Source organism: Coregonus clupeaformis, unplaced genomic scaffold (assembly GCF_020615455.1).
Source record: "Coregonus clupeaformis isolate EN_2021a unplaced genomic scaffold, ASM2061545v1 scaf1717, whole genome shotgun sequence".
In the NCBI taxonomy this organism is placed as follows: domain Eukaryota; kingdom Metazoa; phylum Chordata; class Actinopteri; order Salmoniformes; family Salmonidae; genus Coregonus; species Coregonus clupeaformis.
Genome location: NW_025535171.1, coordinates 70,001 through 93,113, shown reverse-complemented (window position 1 = coordinate 93,113; position 23,113 = coordinate 70,001). Strand labels below are relative to the sequence as shown.

General features: G+C 48.2%; 1 protein-coding gene across 2 annotated transcripts in view; it reads right to left on the bottom strand.

Annotated features, from left to right (window-relative positions):
* Positions 1–23,113, bottom strand: part of LOC121578313 (protein FAM53B) — a 42,355-nt gene that overhangs the window by 2,536 nt on the left and 16,706 nt on the right. For both annotated transcript variants that reach the window (XM_045218669.1, XM_045218670.1), the window contains exons 2-3: positions 17,832–17,889; positions 83–981 (exon numbers count right to left, since the gene is read on the bottom strand). In XM_045218669.1, coding sequence (XP_045074604.1) covers positions 83–981; positions 17,832–17,889 — 957 coding nt within the window. The remainder of the gene's footprint in view (positions 1–82; positions 982–17,831; positions 17,890–23,113) is intronic.

The following is a 23,113-nucleotide window of genomic DNA, read 5'->3' as shown; positions in this document are numbered from 1 at the left end:
ATTCCCGGGTCCACTCGTATGTCGCTTTGGATAAATGTCTGCTAAATGGCAAATATTCTCACTATATTATTCCCCTACTAACCTGTGTCATCTTGGCAAGGTCCAGAGAAGGCCTCTGTCTGTGTGAGTCAGCTGGTCTCCTCCGCTTCACACTCATCTTCTTGTCGTTGAGGACGCAGGGCTGAGAGCGGCTCCGGGCCAGCCCACCCTTCCCAGCACGGCGCTCCATCTCTGGGGTGGAGTCTGGGGAGCTCAGGGGCGACGCCGGGCCTCCCTGGATCTCTGGGAGGCAGATCTGTCCGTGAGAGAGGTAGAGGAAGGGCCTGGGGGGCTCTGAGGACAGGGAGGAGTAGGAGGTGGGGGCCAGGCCGCTGAAGGAGGAAGGGCAGGGGAGGCATTTCTCCTGGGTGAAGCCAGGGAGATCCAGGGAGAGGGTGTTGGAGCGAGCTGGCAGGCTGAAGCTGGCACTACGCTGCATGGCAGGGAACCCTAGCTGCTGAGAGCGTGTCCCTCCTGTTGCAACTCCTCTCTGGACACTTCCTCCACTGTGGCATCGCCTCTTCGCCACAGACGTCCACACCCGGGACCCCTGGGGCCTCCAGGCCGACCGACAGCCTCCCAGGTCCTCTGAGCAGGAGAGGGAGCGGCACTGGCGCTTGGAGGGTGGAGCGGCGGAGGGTGAGGAGGCTGCAGCGGCTGACGCCTCACCCAGGCTCAGATCCTGTAGCAGGCTGGTGATGGTGCCTGGGGCGGGGATGGGGACCAGTCCGGTGGAGGTGATGCTGGTGGGACCCTGTCCTGCGTCTCTGCCCCCCCAGCGGACTGGGCACTGGTAGTAGTGGTGAGGTAGAACCTCAGAGGGCAGGACATCCCACAGGTTCTCCAGGCTGCTGGACTCCACCGAGGGTCTCTGGTGATGCAGGGCTCCACAGCCCCCCCGGGCCAGACCCATGCCCACGTCACGCCACCTGCTGCCGGTCTCTGAAACACAGTAATAAAGATGGAAATAGTCAGGAGGAACGAAGGGGAACATATAGCCTACAACACAACATGGAAATAGTCAGGGGGAAAGAAGGGGAACATACAGTGCATTCAGAAAGTATTCAGACTCCTTTATTTTTTCCACATTTTGTTACGTTACAGCCTTATTCTAAAAAGGATTAAATTGTTTTTTTCCCCCTCATCAAGCTCATACAATAAATGACAATGAAAAAAATGAAGTATTACATTTACATAAGTATTCAGACCCTTTACTCAGTACTTTGTTGAAGCACCTTTGGCAGCGATTACAGCATCGAGTCTTCTTGGATATGACGCTACAAGCTTGGCACACCTGTATTTGGGGAGTTTCTCCCATTCTTCTCTGCAGATCCTCTTAAGCTCTGTCAGGTTGGATGGGGAGCATCGCTGCTCAGCTATTTTCAGGTCTCTCCAGAGATGTTTGATCGGGTTCAAGTCCGGGCTCTGGCTGGGCCACTCAAGGACATTTTAGAGACTTTTCCCGAAGCCACTCCTGCCTTGTCTTGGCTGTGTGCTTAGGGTCGTTGTCCTGTAGGAAGGTGAACCTTCGCCCCAGTTGGAGGTCCTGAGCGCTCTGGAGCAGGTTTTCATCAAGGATCTCTCTGTACTTTGCTCCGTTCATATTTCCCTCGATCCTGACTAGTCTCCCAGTCCCTGCTGCTGAAAAACATCCCCACAGCATGATGCTGCCACCACCATGCTTCACCGTAGGGATGGTACCAGATTTCCTCCAGACATGACGCTTGGCATTCAGGCCAAAGAGTTCAATATTGGTTTCATCAGACCAGAGAATCTTGTTTCTCATGGTCTGAGAGTCCTTTAGGTGCCTTTTGGCAAACTCCAAGCAGGCTTCCGTCTGGCCACTCTACCATAAAGGCCTGATTGGTGGAGATGCAGCGATGGTTGTCCTTCTGGAAGGTTCTCCCATCTCCCCAGAGGAACTCTGTCAGAGTGACCATCGGGTTCTTGGTCACCTCCCTGACCAAGGCCCTTCTCCCCCAATTGCTCAGTTTGCCCGGGCGGCCAGCTATAGGAAGAGTCTTGGTGATTCCAGACTTCTTCCATTTATGAATGATGGAGGCCACTGTGTTCTTGGGGAACTTCAATGCTGCAGAAATGTTTTGGTACCCTTCCCCAGATCTGTGCCTCGACACAATCCTGTCTCTGAGCTCTACGGACAATTCCGTCGACCTCATGGCTTGGGTTTTGCTCTGACATGCACTGTCAATTGTGGGACCTTATATAGACAGATGTGTGCCTTTCCAAATCATGTCCAATCAATTGAATTTACCACAGGTGGACTCCAATCAAGTTGTAGAAACATCTCAAGGATGATCCAGCAGCGTTCGATTGAAGAGCATGCATTTAGTTTTACTAGTGTTTAAGAGCAGTTGGAGGCTACTGAAGGAGTGTTGTATGGCATTGAAGCTCGTTTGGAGGTTTGTTAACACAGTGTCCAATGAAGGGCTAGATGTATACAAAATGGTGTCTGCGTAGAGGTGGATCTGAGCGTCACCAGCAGCAAGAGCGACATCATTGATATACACGGAGAAAAGAGTCGGCCCAAGAATTGAACCCTGTGGCACCCCCCATATAGACTGCCATAGGTCCAGACAACAGGCCCTCCGATTTGACACATTGAACTCTATCTGAGAAGTAGTTGGTGAACCAGGCGAGGCAGTCATTTGAGAAACCAAGGCTATTTAGTCTGCCAATAAGAATGCGGTGGTTGACAGTGTCGAAAGCCTTGGCCAGGTCAATGAAGACGGCTGCACAGTACTGTCTATTATCGATCGCGGTTATAATATCGTTTAGGACCTTGAGCGTGGCTGAAGTGCACCCATGACCAGCTCGGAAACTGGATTGCGTAGCGGAGAAGGTACGGTGGGATTCGAAATGGTCGGTGATCTGTTTGTTAACTTGGCTTTCAAATACTTTCGAAAGGCAGGGGAGGATGGATATAGGTCTGTAACAGTTTGGATCTAGAGTGTCACCCCCTTTGAAGAGGGGGATGACCGCGGCAGCTTTCCAATCTCTGGGGATCTCAGACATTACGAAAGACAGGTTGAACAGGCTAGTAATAGGGGTTGCGACAATTTCAGCGGCTAGTTTTAGAAAGGGTCCAGATTGTCTAGCCCAGCTGATTTGTAGGGGTCCAGATTTTGCAGCTCTTTCAGAACATCAGCTGTATGAATTTGTGTGAAGGAGAAGCGGGGGGGGCATGGGCAAGTTGCAGCGGAGGGTGCAGAGTTGGTGGCCGGGGTAGCGGTAGCCAGGTGGAAAGCATGGCCAGCCGTAGCAAAATGCTTGTTGAAATTCTCCATTATTGTAGATTTATCAGTGGAGACAGTGTTTCCTAGCCTCATTGCAGTGGGCAGCTGGGAGGAAGTGCTCTTATTCTCCATGGACTTTACAGTGTCCCAAAACTTTTTGGAGTTAGTGCTACAGGATGCACATTTCTGTTTGAAAAAGTTAGCCTTTGCTTTCCTGACTGCTTGTGTATATTGGTTCCTAACTTCCCTGAAAAATTGCATATCGCTGGGGCTATTTGATGCTAATGCAGTACGCCACAGGATGTTTTTGTGCTGGTCAAGGGCAGTCAAGTCTGAGGAGAACCAGGGCTATATCTGTTCTTAGTTCTGTATTTTTTGAATGGGGCATGTTTATTTAAGATTGAGAGGAAATTACTTTTAAAGAACAACCAGGCATCCTCTACTGACAGAATGAGATCTATATCCATCCAGGATACCTGGGCCAGGTCAATTAGGAAGGCCTGCTCGCTAAAGTGTTTTAGGGAGCGTTTACTCCAACCCTGTTCCTGGAAAGCTACCATCCCGTAGGTTAACACCAACCCTAATCTAGCACACCTGATTCTAATAATTCACTGGGTGATCAAACTGAAATCAGGTTTATATAAAAATATAACGAACAGCTGACTGGAGACGGGATGGCCGGCATTCGTACAGTTGAGTCCGTTTCTGCGGTAACATGGACAACTAGCAAACAAGTCTTCAGTTGCCTAGGCAACGCCCCCACAATGCAGCAGCAGCACACACAGAAATATAATGAATAGAACAGGCTAGGGAACCTCTAACCCTGGTAATTTGACTGGTAAACTCAGGGGTACACTCGCAAGGGCTTCCTGGTATTGTGATGCAATCATTTCCATGGTAATGTAGAATATTAACTCAGATGCTAACTGATGTGGCTCATGTAGAGGAATTGGATTTGTTGTGATGTCATGAGTTGAATCAACAAATGACTAGTAGTGCTGTCACGATACCAGAATTTTGATACCGATACCAGATTTAGTATCACGATACTCGATTCCAAAACGATGCCACGGCAACAAAAAAAAGGCGTATTAGCCAGTCATAGAATGGCACTTGATCCAGACAGATAAACTCAGCTACTGCTCTGTTCAATCATTGGGCATATTTTGAGTTCAATATCATTACATTTGAACCTGTATATAAATTGTTTAGAGACAGCTATGTATAGATTAATTAATCAATTACACAAATCATCCAATAACATTTGACTTAGTTTTTAACCGGATCTAACTACAAAACATAAATGGTAATAATTTATTTCAAAATGGTAAATCTATTGATAAACTGGTTAAATCAAGATGTAGCCTAGGTCTATTCCCAATACAGGTGAATGCATATTATTCAATAGGAGTGTGTACATGCATTGAGTTACTGCGCTTGTTTTTGCTGATTTCATGGGGGCAACGCATGAAAAACAATCCCTTCCATTTATACTGAACAAAAATATAAAATGTATCATGAGCTGGGAAAAATAAATCCCAGAAAAATGTTCCATACGCACAAAAAGCTTTTACATCCCTGTTAGTGAGCTTTTCTCCTTTGACAAGATAATCCATCCACCTGACAGGTGTGGCATATCAAGAAGCTGATTAAAACAGCATGATCATTACACAGGTGCACCTTGTGCTGGGGACAATGAAAGGCCACTAAAATGTGCACACAACACCACAGATGTTTTGAGGAAGTGTGCAATTGGCATGCTGACTGCAGGAATGTTCCCCAGAGCTGTTGCCAGATAATTTAAATGTTCATTTCTCCACCATAAGCCGCCTCCAACGTTGTTTAAAATAATTTGGCAGTACATCCAACCGGCCTCACGACCACAAGAACAGACAAAATGCATTCTGGGAACGTTCTTGCAACATCACCGAATGTTTAATACAAATATTGTAAAATCAACAGCATGACTGGACAGTGTTTGTGTTGAGAACATTTGCCGCAACCTAACGAACGTTCTGCCAACTTTCACAGAACCCATTTTGGTTTGCTGGGAAAACATTACCGGTACATTGGCGTTAGTGTTATTACATTACCTGGAAACCAAATGAGAACTTTTGGGGAATGTTCTGTGGGGGTTATTACAGAGGTTGTGCACAACATTTTTGTGCACGTTAGGAGAATATCCAAAGGATATTTCATTTAAAACATTTATTTTAAAGTATTTTGTTATCAAAAACATTGTTTGAATGTTTATGGGATGTTGTCATCCTAATGTTAGATAAAAACCTAACTAGAACTTAAATGGGAATCTTCGGTAATGTTCTGGGAATGTTCCCGGTTTGCTGGGTCATCTTATATCTAAGAACATTATTTCTATAAAGAAAATAAATACAAACTTTCTACTGTACACATTGACAAGAAATGACAGGTGGCACATTGCCATGGATCATCTCTTCTCTCATTTTTTAAAAAAGTTTATAGAAAGGAGAAAGCTTCAGGCATGTGGGCCTTGTGCCTACAGAAACATTCTCTCTTTCTCCCTCATCAGAGTGGAGTAGAGGCTTGGCTGGCTGGCTGGCTGGCAGGCAGGCAGGCTGGCGAGCCGAAACAACAGAAATAGCAGCTCCTGGTTTGTTGGCACCGTCTTAAACTGGGGAGAACTACTGAGCTCTACTGCTCGCTCTTCAGCTCTAGGTAACTTCTGTGTCTTCTGTGTCAGCCTCCCTCTGCATTGAAGAATGGTACCACTAGGAGTATGGTACCACTACAAGTAGTGTAGTATAGCACCAATATTAGTTTGGTAATACTGAGTACGGTACCACTATGAGCATAGTACCATTAGATTGTCATTTAGCAGACGCTCTTATCCAGAGAGACTTTACAGTTAGTGAGTGCATACATTTATTTATTTATTTATTTCCCCCCCCCATACCACTGAGTATGGTACCACTATGAGTATGGTACAGGCTTATGTAAGACAGACCACAAGGACATTTCAACATGTAAACAACATTGGTGGACATCAGTGGAGGCTCCTCAGAGGAGGAAGGGGAGGACCATCCTCCTCAGTGAATTTCATAGAAATACAAAATGTATCCTTTTTAGATAAAACTCTACTAAACATAATCACGTCACCAAATAATTGATTAAAATACACCGTTTTGCAGTGAAGGTCTACAGTAGCCTCAGCAGCACTCTGTAGGGTAGCACCATGGTGTAGCCGGAGGACAGCTAGCTTCCGTCCTCCTCTGGGTACATTGACATCAATACAAAAACTTAAGAGGCTCATGGTTCTCACACCCTGCCATAGACTTACAGTATTATGCCAACTTCCGGAGGACGTCCTCCAACCTATCAGAGCTCTTGCAGCAACATGTTGTCCACCCAATCAAAGGATCAGATAATTAATCTAGTACTGAAAGCATTAGCTACAGCTAGCTAGCACTGCGGTGCAGAAAATGTGATGAGTAGTTTACTCAAAGAGAGAGAAAGACAATAGTTGAACAGTTTTGAACAAATTAATTTATTCCAAAATGAAGAAGAAGCAAGAGAGTTTTTTTTTCCACTTTCAGTTTCACTTACTTAGCTAGCAAATGCAGCTAGCTAGTTTAGCCTACTCAAACGCCCTGCTCAAACAGAGGGCTGCTATGTTAGCTAGCTGGCTATGACTATTCAACACAACACTGGAACTCTTCCAAGTCAAGGTAAGTTTTTGGTTTTACAAATGTATTGCCACCGGGGCCCGCTGGTGTAAGTTCTAAACTGCTTGCTGACTGTACACTGTACTGCATGATTGTAGCGGGTTTACTAACGCGTTAGTTCTAGTAGCTATTTTTGACTGATGTTAGCTAATATGGTGACAACGATGTAGGCTGTGTGTAGCGGTTATGATATGAAGGTTTGGCTTGGAAAGGTTTTTTCACCTGGTCACATACAGCTGATGTGTTGTGCATTGAAGTCCACAAACGAAGGGAAAAGGTGAGAGGAGGAGAGCGCACAGATGCAAGAAAGACGTGAACGTGGCTGCTATGAAAGTGAACTGTGTTTATGCGTGATCAGGGGTGTGTTCATTCCGCCGATTCTGTTGAAAAACAAAAAAGCGAATGGAAAGAAACAGGGATAAACACGCCTGAATTTGTCCAATAGAAAACTCTCGTTTGCAGCGGTTGAACTAATGATTACACCCTAGATTACATTTACATTTAGCAGACGCTCTTTAGCAGACGCTCTTATCCAGAGCGACTTACAAATTGGCGCATTCAACTAGATGCAGGCAAGAGGGTGCAAGGCGGTACTGAATGCGTCACGGTCTGTCGATGTGTCACTGTCACCTCAAGATTCTCTCTCGACCTTTGTGCACCTACGTTGTAAACTTTCATTTATATAGACTAGGTTGTAACAACCTCATGATGGGTACAGGGAACATTAGAGTATCATGTAGTAGCCTAAACCTATCCATGTTACATTGAGCTGGGTGAATGGAATATGAATGACAGTCATCCAATATGCTGTAATAGAAATAAGGCCATGATCATGAAGAAAGAAAATGGTCCTCCCTCATCTTAAACGACACTGACCGCCACTGGTATGGTACCACTATGAGTATGGTACCACTGAGTATGGTAACGCTGAGTATGGTATCACTATGAGTATGGTAGTATGGTACCACTATGAGTATGGTACCACTATGAGTATGGTAGTATGGTAACACTGAGTATGGTATCACTATGAGTATGGTATCACTATGAGTATGGTAGTATGGTAACACTGATTATGGTATCACTATGAGTATGGTAGTATGGTATCACTATGAGTATGGTAGTATGGTACCACTATGAGTATGGTATCACTATGAGTATGGTAGTATGGTATCACTATGAGTATGGTAGTATGGTACCACTATGAGTATGGTAGTATGGTACCACTATGAGTATGGTACCACTATGAGTATGGTAGTATGGTACCACTATGAGTATGGTACCACTATGAGTATGGTAGTATGGTAACACTGAGTATGGTATCACTATGAGTATGGTATCACTATGAGTATGGTAGTATGGTAACACTGATTATGGTATCACTATGAGTATGGTAGTATGGTATCACTATGAGTATGGTAGTATGGTACCACTATGAGTATGGTATCACTATGAGTATGGTAGTATGGTATCACTATGAGTATGGTAGTATGGTACCACTATGAGTATGGTAGTATGGTACCACTATGAGTATGGTATCACTATGAGTATGGTACCACTATGAGTATGGTAGTATGGTACCACTGTGAGTATGGTACCACTATGAGTATGGTACCACTATGAGTATGGTAGTATGGTACCACTATGAGTATGGTACCACTATGAGTATGGTACCACTATGAGTATGGTAGTATGGTAACACTATGAGTATGGTACCACTATGAGTATGGTAGTATGGTAACACTGAGTATGGTATCACTATGAGTATGGTAGTATGGTAACACTGAGTATGGTACCACTATGAGTATGGTAGTATGGTAACATGGAGCGGTTGTCGGGAGAGGTTGTGTTTTCTCTAGCAGGAGGTAAGCTTGGCTTCTTATATGGTGTTGAGTAAAGCTTAAACCATGTATTTAGATTGTAGGTAGGTATTGTAGTTAGGTATTATAGGTAGTTTACTTAGGTAGTTATTGTAGGTTATTGTAGGTAATTATTGTAGGTAAGTATTGTATTCGGCGGACCCCGGCGAAGCACGAGGCTAGCTTACCCACTACTTGGACCAACAAAGCTAGCTAGCTAGCTAGCTAGCGGGTAGCTACTGGTAACTTTTAGCAACTGTGGTTAGTTGTTTCCAATGTTATTTCACGCTTAAGAGTACCTGTGATTGAGCCAGCTAGCTGCCTACCATTCAGCTGTTTTTCTAACCTCATTATCCGAGGCATTAACGTTAGGTGGTTGGTAGCTGCTGTACTTAATTACAGCTACTGATTGCAGTCTGCCACCCAGACAGCTGGCGTCGGGTAAGTTTGGCTTTATACATAGCTTGGGCTTTGTCGAGAAAGGCTTAAACTATGTATTTAGATTGTAGTTAGGTATTATAGGTAGGCATCGTGGGCTGTATATTATTAGGTATTATAGGTAGGCATCGTGGGCTGTTGTGGGTAGTTGTTGTATGTAGTTATTGTAGGTTACTTTTGTATTCGGCGGTGCCGGGTGTAGCACGAAGCTAGCTAGCTAACTCACCTCATGGATTAGCTGGCGAGTAGCTATTAGCAACGGTAGCAACTAAAAACAATATCCTTTTAGCCAGCTACATTCGTCACAGCGACGCCGTTTTCAAACAAAGTCAACACAGCAGCCATTGCTAGCTAGCCAACACTACCAGCTAGCTGTACTGTTGTAGCTAAATACAATATATTTGTGCTAGCTAGCCAACGTTTAATTATTGCTGCGTTATGAAAGAACTAGACACGGACACGAATTATCTGTTTAGTGTGTTCACACACCATTGGTAGTTTGTTGTAACCAAGTATTGGTGCTAAACTGTGTGTTATTAGATGCTAGCATGCTAGTTAGCTATGGCGTCATAGTTAGCTAGCTGAATAAAGTAAGTTGAGTCTATTCATTGAAACATTGAACCGCTGTAGTTTACAACAATTCTAATTTCTAAAGTGGAAGTTGGGAGAGTTTTATTCGGGTGGTTCAGTGAAACAATTATAGTTTCTGAGGTGGAAGTTGGGAGAGTTATATTTTTTGGTGAGGGAGGCCCTGCTCTCTCCTTTCCCAGATGTTTAGTTCATTTCATTCCGATCTCCTCTGCATTATTGTAGCCATCTGTTACAGCCTGTCAACTATGCCTCTGCCTATCCCTGTTCTCTCCTCTCCGCACAGGCTACACAAACGCCTCACACCGCGTGGCTGCTGCCTCTCTAACCTGGTGGTCCCTGCACGCACCACACACCTGGAGTTCCAGGTCTCAGGCAGCCTCTGGAACTGCCGTTCTGCCGCCAACAAGGCTGACTTCATCCCAGCCTATGCTACCCTCCAGTCCCTCGACTTCCTGGCGCTGACGGAAACATGGATTACCACTGAAAACACTGCTACTCCTACTGCTCTCTCCTCGTCTGACCATGTGTTCTCGCATACCCGAGAGCATCTGGTCAGAGGGGTGGTGGCACAGGAATCCTCATCTCTCCCAAGTGGTCATTCTCAATTTTTCTCCTAACCCATCTGTCTATCTCCTCATTTGAATTCCACGCTGTGACAGTCACTAGCCCATTTAAGCTTAATATCCTTGTCATCTATCGCCCTCCAGGTTCCCTTGGAGAGTTCATCAATGAGCTTGACGCCTTGATAAGTTCCTTTCCTGAGGATGGCTCACCCTTCACAGTTTTGGGGGATTTCAACCTCCCTACGTCTACATTTGACTCATTTCTCTCTGCCTCCTTCTTTCCACTCCTCTCCTCTTTTGACCTCACCCTCTCACCGTCCCCCCTACTCACAAGGCAGGCAATACGCTTGACTTCATCTTTACTAGATGTTGCTCTTCTACTAATCTCACTGCAACTCCCTCCATGTCTCCGACCACTACTTTGTATCCTTTTCTCTCTGGCTCTCCTCCAACACTACTCACTCTGCCCCTACACAGATGGTAACGCGCCGCCGCAACCTTCGCTCTCTCTCTCCCACTACTCTCTCCTCTTCCATCCTATCATCTCTTCCCTCTGCTCAATCCTTCTCCCTCCTATCTCCTGATTCTGCCTCCTCAACCCTCCTCTCCTCCCTTTCTGCATCCTTTGACTCCCTGTGTCCCCTATCCTCCCGGCCGGCTCGGTCCTCCCCTCCAGCTCCGTGGCTTGATGACTCATTGCGAGCTCACAGAACAGAGCTCCGGGCAGCTGAGCGGAAATGGAAGAAAACTAAACTCCCTGCCGACCTGGCATCTTTTCACTCCCTCCTCTCTACATTTTCTTCATCTGTTTCTGCTGCTAAGGCCACTTTCTACCACTCTAAATTCCAAGCATCTGCCTCTAACCCTAGGGAAGCTCTTTGCCACATTCTCCTCACTGCTGAATCCTCCCCCCCTCCTCCCTCACTGTGGATGACTTCGTCAACCACTTTGAAAAGAAGGTTGACGACATCCGATCCTCGTTTGTTAAGTCTAATGACACTGCTGGTCCTGCTCACACTGCCCTACCCTATGCTTTGACTTCTTTCTCCCCTCTCTCCAGATAAAATCTTGCGACTAGTGACTGCAGGCCGCCCAACAACCTGCCCGCTTGACCCCATCCCCTCCTCTCTTCTCCAGACCATCTCCGGTGACCTTCTCCCCTACCTCACCTCGCTGATCAACTCATCCTTGACCGCTGGCTATGTCCCTTCAGTCTTCAAGAGAGCGAGAGTTGCACCCCTTCTCAAAAAACCAACACTCGATCCCACTGATGTCAACAACTACAGACCAGTAACCCTTCTTTCTTTTCTTTCCAAAACTATTGAGCGTGCCGTCTTTAGCCAACTCTCTTGCCATCTCTCTCAGAATGACCTTCTTGATCCAAACCAGTCAGGTTTCAGGACTGGTCATTCAACTGAGACTGCTCTTCTCTGTGTCACGGAGGCTCTCCGCACTGCTAAAGCTAACTCTCTCTCCCTCTGCTCTTGTCCTTCTAGACCTGTCTGCTGCCTTTGATACTGTGAACCATCAGATCCTCCTCTCCACCCTCTCCGAGCTGGGCATCTCCGGCGCGGCTCACTCCTGGATTGCGTCCTACCTGACCGGTCGCTCCTACCAAGTGGCGTGGCGAGAAGCTGTCTCCGCACCACGTGCTCTCACCACTGGTGTCCCCCAGGGCTCAGTTCTAGGCCCTCTCCTTTTCTCCCCTATACACCAAGTCACTTGGCTCTGTCATATCCTCACATGGCCTCTCCTATCATTGCTACGCTGACGATACACAACTAATCTTCTCCTTTCCCCCTTCTGATAACCAGGTGGCGAATCGCATCTCTGCATGTCTGGCAGACATATCAGTATGGATGACGGATCACCACCTCAAGCTGAACCCTGGCAAGACGGAGCTGCTCTTCCTCCCGGGGAAGGACTGCCCGTTCCATGATCTCGCCATCACGGTTGACAACTCCGTTGTGTCCTCCTCCCAGAGTGCGAAGAGCCTTGGAGTGACCCTGGACAACACCCTGTCGTTCTCCGCTAACATCAAGGCGGTGACCCGATCCTGCAGGTTCATGCTCTACAACATTCGGAGAGTACGACCCTGCCTTACACAGGAAGCGGCACAGGTCCTAATCCAGGCACTTGTCATCTCCCGTCTGGATTACTGCAACTCGCTGTTGGCTGGGCTCCCTGCCTGTGCCATTAAACCCCTACAACTCATCCAGAATGCCGCAGCCCGTCTGGTGTTCAACCTTCCCAAGTTCTCTCACGTCACCCCCCTCCTCCGCACACTCCACTGGCTTCCAGTTGATGCTCGCATCCGTTACAAGACCATGGTGCTTGCCTATGGAGCAGTGAGGGGAACGGCACCTCCGTACCTTCAGGCTCTGATCAGTCCCTACACCCAAACGAGGGCATTGCGTTCATCCACCTCTGGCCTGCTGGCTCCCCTTCCTCTGCGGAAGCATAGTTCCCGCCCAGTCAAAACTGTTCGCTGCTCTGGCACCCCAATGGTGGAACAAGCTCCCTCACGACGCCAGGACAGCGGAGTCACTCACCACCTTCCGGAGACATTTGAAACCCCACCTCTTTAAGGAATACCTGGGATAGGATAAAGTAATCCTTCTACCCCCCCCCCCCAAAAAAAAAAAAAAAATTGGAATATTTTTTTTATTATTGAAAAGTGGTTAACCCACTGGCTATAGGGTGAATGCACCAATTTGTAAATCGCTCTGGATAAGAGCGTCTGCTAAATGACGTAAATGTAAATGTAACGCTGAGTATTGCAGTATTGTATGGTAACACTCCATTCTGCTGTTCTGTGGTAACTATGAGTATTGAGTCATCAGTCTGTCAACACAGCTGATGAGGGAACAGAAGAGCTCAATGTCTTACTAAGCCACAGCAATAATTCCAACTAAATCCATTATTAGGCTAAACTCAGAGCTGTTATTTGGCCTTGTGTCAATTTCCCATCAGAAACATCTCATTCTCATTAAGCCAGCCTTGTTATCAGTGTTGAATCAGTCAGTCAGGGCTGGTGTTGTTCAAACAGACACTGAGCCCAAGGCTGTTGTTGTCAAAGTCTATCTCCTGAATACGTAGGCCTAGTACCGGTCAGGTAGTTCAACACGCCTTCTCCATTGAACAACAGAAAGTGAAATTCCGGTAGTAGGCGAGGCTACCTCCCCGTTTCACTTCTTAAAACATGTTTTGGCCCTTCTGAACACCAGCCAGGCAGACTGGTTGTTCTTTACCAATACGGTTCTCCACTCCTAGAGCACTACCGCCATTAGGCCTAGTCCATGGGCCAGACTCCACTCCTAGAGCACTACAGTCATTAGGCCTAGTCCATGGGCCAGACTCCACTCCTAGAGCACTACAGTCATTAGGCCTAGTCCATGGGCCAGACTCCACTCCTAGAGCACTACAGTCATTAGGCCTAGTCCATGGGCCAGACTCCACTCCTAGAGCACTACCGCCATTAGGCCTAGTCCATGGGCCAGACTCCACTCCTAGAGCGCTACAGTCATTAGGCCTAGTCCATGGGCCAGACTCCACTCCTAGAGCACTACCGCCATTAGGCCTAGTCCATGGGCCAGACTCCACTCCTAGAGCGCTACAGTCATTAGGCCTAGTCCATGGGCCAGACTCCACTCCTAGAGCGCTACAGTCATTAGGCCTAGTCCATGGGCCAGACTCCACTCCTAGAGCACTACAGTCATTAGGCCTAGTCCATGGGCCAGACTCCACTCCTAGAGCGCTAGTCATTAGGCCTAGTCCATGGGCCAGACTCCACTCCTAGAGCACTACAGTCATTAGGCCTAGTCCATGGGCCAGACTCCACTCCTAGAGCACTAGTCATTAGGCCTAGTCCATGGGCCAGACTCCACTCCTAGAGCACTACAGTCATTAGGCCTAGTCCATGGGCCAGACTCCACTCCTAGAGCACTACAGTTATTAGGCCTAGTCCATGGGCCAGACTCCACTCCTAGAGCACTACAGTCATTAGGCCTAGTCCATGGGCCAGACTCCACTCCTAGAGCGCTACAGCCATTAGGCCTAGTCCATGGGCCAGACTCCACTCCTAGAGCGCTAGTCATTAGGCCTAGTCCATGGGCCAGACTCCACTCCTAGAGCACTACAGTCATTAGGCCTAGTCCATGGGCCAGACTCCACTCCTAGAGCGCTACAGTCATTAGGCCTAGTCCATGGGCCAGACTCCACTCCTAGAGAGCTACAGTCATTAGGCCAGACTCCACTCCTAGAGCACTACTGTCATTAGGCCTAGTCCATGGGCCAGACTCCACTCCTAGAGCACTACAGTCATTAGGCCTAGTCCATGGGCCAGACTCCACTCCTAGAGAGCTACAGTCATTAGGCCAGACTCCACTCCTAGAGCGCTACAGTCATTAGGCCTAGTCCATGGGCCAGACTCCACTCCTAGAGCACTACCGCCATTAGGCCTAGTCCATGGGCCAGACTCCACTCCTAGAGCACTACAGTCATTAGGCCTAGTCCATGGGCCAGACTCCACTCCTAGAGCGCTACAGCCATTAGGCCTAGTCCATGGGCCAGACTCCACTCCTAGAGCGCTACAGTCATTAGGCCTAGTCCATGGGCCAGACTCCACTCCTAGAGCACTACAGTCATTAGGCCTAGTCCATGGGCCAGACTCCACTCCTAGAGCGCTAGTCATTAGGCCTAGTCCATGGGCCAGACTCCACTCCTAGAGCACTACAGTCATTAGGCCTAGTCCATGGGCCAGACTCCACTCCTAGAGCACTAGTCATTAGGCCTAGTCCATGGGCCAGACTCCACTCCTAGAGCACTACAGTCATTAGGCCTAGTCCATGGGCCAGACTCCACTCCTAGAGCACTACAGTTATTAGGCCTAGTCCATGGGCCAGACTCCACTCCTAGAGCACTACCGCCATTAGGCCTAGTCCATGGGCCAGACTCCACTCCTAGAGCACTACAGTCATTAGGCCTAGTCCATGGGCCAGACTCCACTCCTAGAGCGCTACAGCCATTAGGCCTAGTCCATGGGCCAGACTCCACTCCTAGAGCGCTAGTCATTAGGCCTAGTCCATGGGCCAGACTCCACTCCTAGAGCGCTACAGCCATTAGGCCTAGTCCATGGGCCAGACTCCACTCCTAGAGCACTACAGCCATTAGGCCTAGTCCATGGGCCAGACTCCACTCCTAGAGCGCTACAGCCATTAGGCCTAGTCCACAGGACAGACTCCACTCCTAGAGCACTACAGCCATTAGGCCTAGTCCATGGGCCAGACTCCACTCCTAGAGCACTACAGTCATTAGGCCTAGTCCATGGGCCAGACTCCACTCCTAGAGCACTACAGCCATTAGGCCTAGTCCATGGGCCAGACTCCACTCCTAGAGCACTACAGTCATTAGGCCTAGTCCATGGGCCAGACTCCACTCCTAGAGCACTACAGTCATTAGGCCTAGTCCATGGGCCAGACTCCACTCCTAGAGAGCTACAGTCATTAGGCCTAGTCCATGGGCCAGACTCCACTCCTAGAGCACTACTGTCATTAGGCCTAGTCCATGGGCCAGACTCCACTCCTAGAGCACTACAGTCATTAGGCCTAGTCCATGGGCCAGACTCCACTCCTAGAGCACTACTGTCATTAGGCCTAGTCCATGGGCCAGACTCCACTCCTAGAGCACTACCGTCATTAGGCCTAGTCCATGGGCCAGACTCCACTCCTAGAGCGCTACAGTCATTAGGCCTAGTCCATGGGCCAGACTCCACTCCTAGAGCGCTACAGTCATTAGGCCTAGTCCATGGGCCAGACTCCACTCCTAGAGCACTAGTCATTAGGCCTAGTCCATGGGCCAGACTCCACTCCTAGAGCGCTACAGCCATTAGGCCTAGTCCATGGGCCAGACTCCACTCCTAGAGCGCTACAGTCATTAGGCCTAGTCCATGGGCCAGACTCCACTCCTAGAGCGCTACAGTCATTAGGCCTAGTCCATGGGCCAGACTCCACTCCTAGAGCACTAGTCATTAGGCCTAGTCCATGGGCCAGACTCCACTCCTAGAGCACTACAGTCATTAGGCCTAGTCCATGGGCCAGACTCCACTCCTAGAGCACTACAGTCATTAGGCCTAGTCCATGGGCCAGACTCCACTCCTAGAGCACTACTGTCATTAGGCCTAGTCCATGGGCCAGACTCCACTCCTAGAGTACTAGTCATTAGGCCTAGTCCATGGGCCAGACTCCACTCCTAGAGCACTACAGTCATTAGGCCTAGTCCATGGGCCAGACTCCACTCCTAGCGCGCTACAGCCATTAGGCCTAGTCCATGGGCCAGACTCCACTCCTAGAGCACTACCGCCATTAGGCCTAGTCCATGGGCCAGACTCCACTCCTAGAGCACTACAGTCATTAGGCCTAGTCCATGGGCCAGACTCCACTCCTAGAGCGCTACAGTCATTAGGCCTAGTCCATGGGCCAGACTCCACTCCTAGAGCGCTACAGTCATTAGGCCTAGTCCATGGGCCAGACTCCACTCCTAGAGCGCTACAGTCATTAGGCCTAGTCCATGGGCCAGACTCCACTCCTAGAGCGCTACAGCCATTAGGCCTAGTCCATGGGCCAGACTCCACTCCTAGAGCGCTACAGCCATTAGGCCTAGTCCATGGGCCAGACTCCACTCCTAGAGCGCTACAGCCATTAGGCCTAGTCCATGGGCCAGACCAACAGTTGGGGTACAGACATGGACCTTAATGAAAACCATTGTTAGACTTTGCCACCCCAGATGGGACCAACATGTGAAACGTGTCCCTCTGGTCCATGGATTCCATCTATAGCTGGGTTCTGCATCCCACTCCCCAGCTGCCACACACACACACCCTTTATGAAACAGCGTGCGCTGAGCGTTAAAACAACGAGGTCATGGCACCAGGTTCACTACGGGTACAGAGGAAAGACTTCTCCTCCAGAGACGCACATCTAAAACATTGGCTTTTACCTTGGCAGAGTGGCAAACAAAAAGGGGCACAGTGAATAGAACAACACTCACCGTCCCGGTCCTTAGAGTAGGACCTACTGATCTACCATCAGGGGTGGTAGGGGGTGGGAGGGGGTGGAAGGGGGTGGGAGGGTGGTAGGGGATGGAAGGGGGGTGGGAGGGTGGGAGGGGGGTGGTAGGGGGGTGGAAGGGGGGTGGGAGGGGGTGGGAGGGGGTGGAAAGGGGTGGGAGGGGTGGGAGGGGGTGGAAGGGGGTGGGAGGGGGTGGAAGCCCGATGCGGAGGCAATTAGTCTTGCCTCAACTACTCAGAGGTAGTCGAAGCTGCCAGAGGACGCGAGTAGTCAAAGAAAGAGTCATGTTATCTAGGGGGATCCTGGTATATCCCACACTCACCCATGACTCCGCAGGAGAAGAGTGCTGTCCCCTGGAGGCTCATGGTCTGTGCCTCGATCTGTGGAAACACAAGACATCACATCAGGAAACAACACTTCCCTTTGGGTTGGAAAACAACCTCCACCAAGTCACCCTACCTCACCACTGGAGCTTAATGTTCTGTCACCAAGTCATCTCACCTCACCACTGGAGCTTAATGTTCTGTCACCAAGTCATCTCACCTCACCACTGGAGCTTAATGTTCTGTCACCAAGTCATCTCACCACTGGAGCTTCATGTTCTGTCACCAAGTCATCTCACCTCACCACTGGAGCTTAATGTTCTGTCACCAAGTCATCTCACCACTGGAGCTTCATGTTCTGTCACCAAGTCATCTCACCTCACCACTGGAGCTTAATGTTCTGTCACCAAGTCACCTCACCACTGGAGCTTAATGTTCTGTCACCAAGTCACCTCACCACTGGAGCTTCATGTTCTGTCACCAAGTCATCTCACCACTGGAGCTTAATGTTCTGTCACCAAGTAATCTCACCACTGGAGCTTAATGTTCTGTCACCTCACCACTGGAGCTTAATGTTCTGTCACCAAGTCACCTCACCACTGGAGCTTAATGTTCTGTCACCAAGTAATCTCACCACTGGAGCTTAATGTTCTGTCACCTCACCACTGGAGCTTAATGTTCTGTCACCAAGTCACCTCACCACTGGAGCTTAATGTTCTGTCACCAAGTAATCTCACCACTGGAGCTTAATGTTCTGTCACCTCACCACTGGAACTTAATGTTCTGTCACCAAGTCATCTCACCTCACCACTGGAGCTTAATGTTCTGTCACCAAGTCATCTCACCACTGGAGCTTAATGTTCTGTCACCTCACCACTGGAGCTTAATGTTCTGTCACCAAGTCATCTCACCTCACCACTGGAGCTTAATGTTCTGTCACCAAGTCATCTCACCACTGGAGCTTCATGTTCTGTCACCAAGTCATCTCACCTCACCACTGGAGCTTAATGTTCTGTCACCAAGTCATCTCACCACTGGAGCTTCATGTTCTGTCACCAAGTCATCTCACCTCACCACTGGAGCTTAATGTTCTGTCACCAAGTCACCTCACCACTGGAGCTTAATGTTCTGTCACCAAGTCACCTCACCACTGGAGCTTCATGTTCTGTCACCAAGTCATCTCACCACTGGAGCTTAATGTTCTGTCACCAAGTCATCTCACCACTGGAGCTTAATGTTCTGTCACCTCACCACTGGAGCTTAATGTTCTGTCACCAAGTCACCTCACCACTGGAGCTTAATGTTCTGTCACCAAGTAATCTCACCACTGGAGCTTAATGTTCTGTCACCTCACCACTGGAGCTTAATGTTCTGTCACCAAGTCACCTCACCACTGGAGCTTAATGTTCTGTCACCAAGTAATCTCACCACTGGAGCTTAATGTTCTGTCACCTCACCACTGGAGCTTAATGTTCTGTCACCAAGTCACCTCACCACTGGAACTTAATGTTCTGTCACCAAGTCATCTCACCTCACCACTGGAGCTTAATGTTCTGTCACCAAGTCATCTCACCACTGGAGCTTAATGTTCTGTCACCTCACCACTGGAGCTTAATGTTCTGTCACCAAGTCACCTCACCACTGGAGCTTAATGTTCTGTCACCAAGTAATCTCACCACTGGAGCTTAATGTTCTGTCACCTCACCACTGGAGCTTAATGTTCTGTCACCAAGTCACCTCACCACTGGAGCTTAATGTTCTGTCACCAAGTCACCTCACCACTGGAACTTAATGTTCTGTCACCAAGTCATCTCACCTCACCACTGGAGCTTAATGTTCTGTCACCAAGTCATCTCACCACTGGAGCTTAATGTTCTATCACCAAGTCATCTCACCACTGGAGCTTAATGTTCTGTCACCAAGTCATCTCACCACTGGAGCTTAATGTTCTGTCACCAAGTCATCTCACCACTGGAGCTTAATGTTCTGTCACCTCACCACTGGAGCTTAATGTTCTGTCACCAAGTCATCTCACCTCACCACTGGAGCTTAATGTTCTGTCACCAAGTCATCTCACCTCACCACTGGAGTTTAATGTTCTGTCACCAAGTCATCTCACCTCACCACTGGAGCTTAATGTTCTGTCACCAAGTCATCTCACCTCACCACTGGAGCTTAATGTTCTGTCACCAAGTCATCTCACCTCACCACTGGAGCTTAATGTTCTGTCACCAAGTCATCTCACCTCACCACTGGAGCTTAATGTTCTGTCACCAAGTCACCTCACCACTGGAGCTTCATGTTCTGTCACCAAGTCACCTCACCACTGGAGCTTAATGTTCTGTCATCAAGTCATCTCACCTCACCACTAGAGCTTAATGTTCTGTCACCTGACCACTGGAGCTTAATGTTCTGTCACCAAGTCACCTCACCACTGGAGCTTAATGTTCTGTCACCAAGTCACCTCACCACTGGAGCTTAATGTTCTGTCACCAAGTCACCTCACCACTGGAGCTTAATGTTCTGTCACCTGACCACTGGAGCTTAATGTTCTGTCACCAAGTCACCTCACCACTGGAGCTTAATGTTCTGTCACCAAGTAATCTCACCACTGGAGCTTAATGTTCTGTCACCTCACCACTGGAGCTTAATGTTCTGTCACCAAGTCACCTCACCACTGGAGCTTAATGTTCTGTCACCAAGTCACCTCACCACTGGAACTTAATGTTCTGTCACCAAGTCATCTCACCTCACCACTGGAGCTTAATGTTCTGTCACCAAGTCATCTCACCACTGGAGCTTAATGTTCTATCACCAAGTCATCTCACCACTGGAGCTTAATGTTCTATCACCAAGTCATCTCACCACTGGAGCTTAATGTTCTATCACCAAGTCATCTCACCACTGGAGCTTAATGTTCTGTCACCAAGTCATCTCACCACTGGAGCTTAATGTTCTGTCACCAAGTCATCTCACCACTGGAGCTTAATGTTCTGTCACCTCACCACTGGAGCTTAATGTTCTGTCACCAAGTCATCTCACCTCACCACTGGAGCTTAATGTTCTGTCACCAAGTCATCTCACCTCACCACTGGAGCTTAATGTTCTGTCACCAAGTCATCTCACCTCACCACTGGAGCTTAATGTTCTGTCACCAAGTCATCTCATCTCACCACTGGAGCTTAATGTTCTGTCACCAAGTCACCTCAACACTGGAGCTTAATGTTGTCACCAAGTCACCTCACCACTGGAGCTTAATGTTCTGTCACCAAGTCATCTCACCACTGGAGCTTAATGTTCTGTCACCAAGTCACCTCACCACTGGAGCTTAATGTTCTGTCACCAAGTCACCTCACCACTGGAGCTTAATGTTCTGTCACCAAGTCACCTCACCACTGGAGCTTAATGTTCTGTCACCAAGTCACCTCACCACTGGAGCTTAATGTTCTGTCATCAAGTCATCTCACCTCACCACTGGAGCTTAATGTTCTGTCACCAAGTCACCTCACCACTGGAGCTTAATGTTCTGTCACCAAGTCATCTCACCACTGGAGCTTCATGTTCTGTCACCAAGTCACCTCACCACTGGAGCTTAATGTTCTGTCACCAAGTCATCTCACCACTGGAGCTTAATGTTCTGTCACCAAGTCACCTCACCACTGGAGCTTAATGTTCTGTCACCAAGTCACCTCACCACTGGAGCTTAATGTTCTGTCACCAAGTCACCTCACCACTGGAGCTTAATGTTCTGTCACCAAGTCATCTCACCACTGGAGCTTAATGTTCTGTCACCAAGTCATCTCACCTCACCACTGGAGCTTAATGTTCTGTCACCAAGTCACCTCACCACTGGAGCTTAATGTTCTGTCACCAAGTCATCTCACCACTGGAGCTTAATGTTCTGTCACCAAGTCATCTCACCACTGGAGCTTAATGTTCTGTCACCAAGTCACCTCACCACTGGAGCTTAATGTTCTGTCACCAAGTCACCTCACCACTGGAGCTTAATGTTCTGTCACCAAGTCACCTCACCACTGGAGCTTAATGTTCTGTCACCAAGTCATCTCACCACTGGAGCTTAATGTTCTGTCACCAAGTCACCTCACCACTGGAGCTTAATGTTCTGTCTGTACATACACAGAACTATGTGTATGTACAGGAAGTGTAAGCTAGCATCACCTACCCCCTAGATATGCAATGCAAATATGGGTCTACTGCAAACCACAAAAACAATAGTCTCTACCAGTGTGTGGTGTTTCAGTAGGTCTGTGTAACTGTGAAATGAAAGAGGACGTTAAAGAGGGTGACTGCAGCTGGACTGTGTAATGGATTCCCCCCTATGAACATCTAAAACGGCACCCTATCCACTACATAGTGGCCTATAGCGCTCTGGTCCAAAGTAATGTGCACTATATAAGGAATAGGGTTCCCTTTGGGACACAGCCCTAAATCAGTCTCCACCTTAAACTAAGGACCAGCCCTGAGACTGAGTATGATGATGACGTTTCACATGGATAGAGGGCAAACTCAGGCTACACTACACTACACTACACTACACTACACTACACTACACTACACTACACTACACTACACTACAGGGGGAATTTTCACTCTGTGCTAGTGAGAGGAAACGCTGAACACTTCTCTTTGGTGAGAAACATGAGTCAGAGTCGCCCAGCCAAGCCTCCTTGTTGTTGTTTCTAAGGTTGAGTCCCAAAACGGCACCCTTTTCCTTATATATATAGTCCACTACTTTTGACCAGAACCCTATGGGCCCGGGTCAAAAGTAGTGCACTATATAGAGAGAATGGCCCTTTGTTTTTCAGAAGAGTCATGAATGGAAGGAACTAAAAAGGATTCCAGAATGGAAGGAACTAAATGCCACAGCCTCCCTTCAGTCCCTCGTGATAACAGGTTGAGCTTTTACAATCCAAATCATGATTCATTGTAATAAAACTACCCTTTTTAAATCAAGCGAGTGATGTTCAAATTATGTAACAGCGTTTTTACATCACTTCCTGAATAGGAAATTATAGTAGTAGAGAGCAACGCTTTGAGTTGGGAGTTTTCCAGTGAATTCAACCCAAGTTAGGCCCAAGTCCATTAGTAAAGGATTACAGCCGCTGTAATCACAGCACGTCGTCCCAAACGGCATGCTGGCATATTCCCTTTATAGTGGAATACGTTGACAGATTGCCCTATTCACTATAAATACTATAATTGGTCCTCTGTAGCTCAATTGGTAGAGCATGGCGCTTGTAACGCCAGGGTAGTGGGTTCG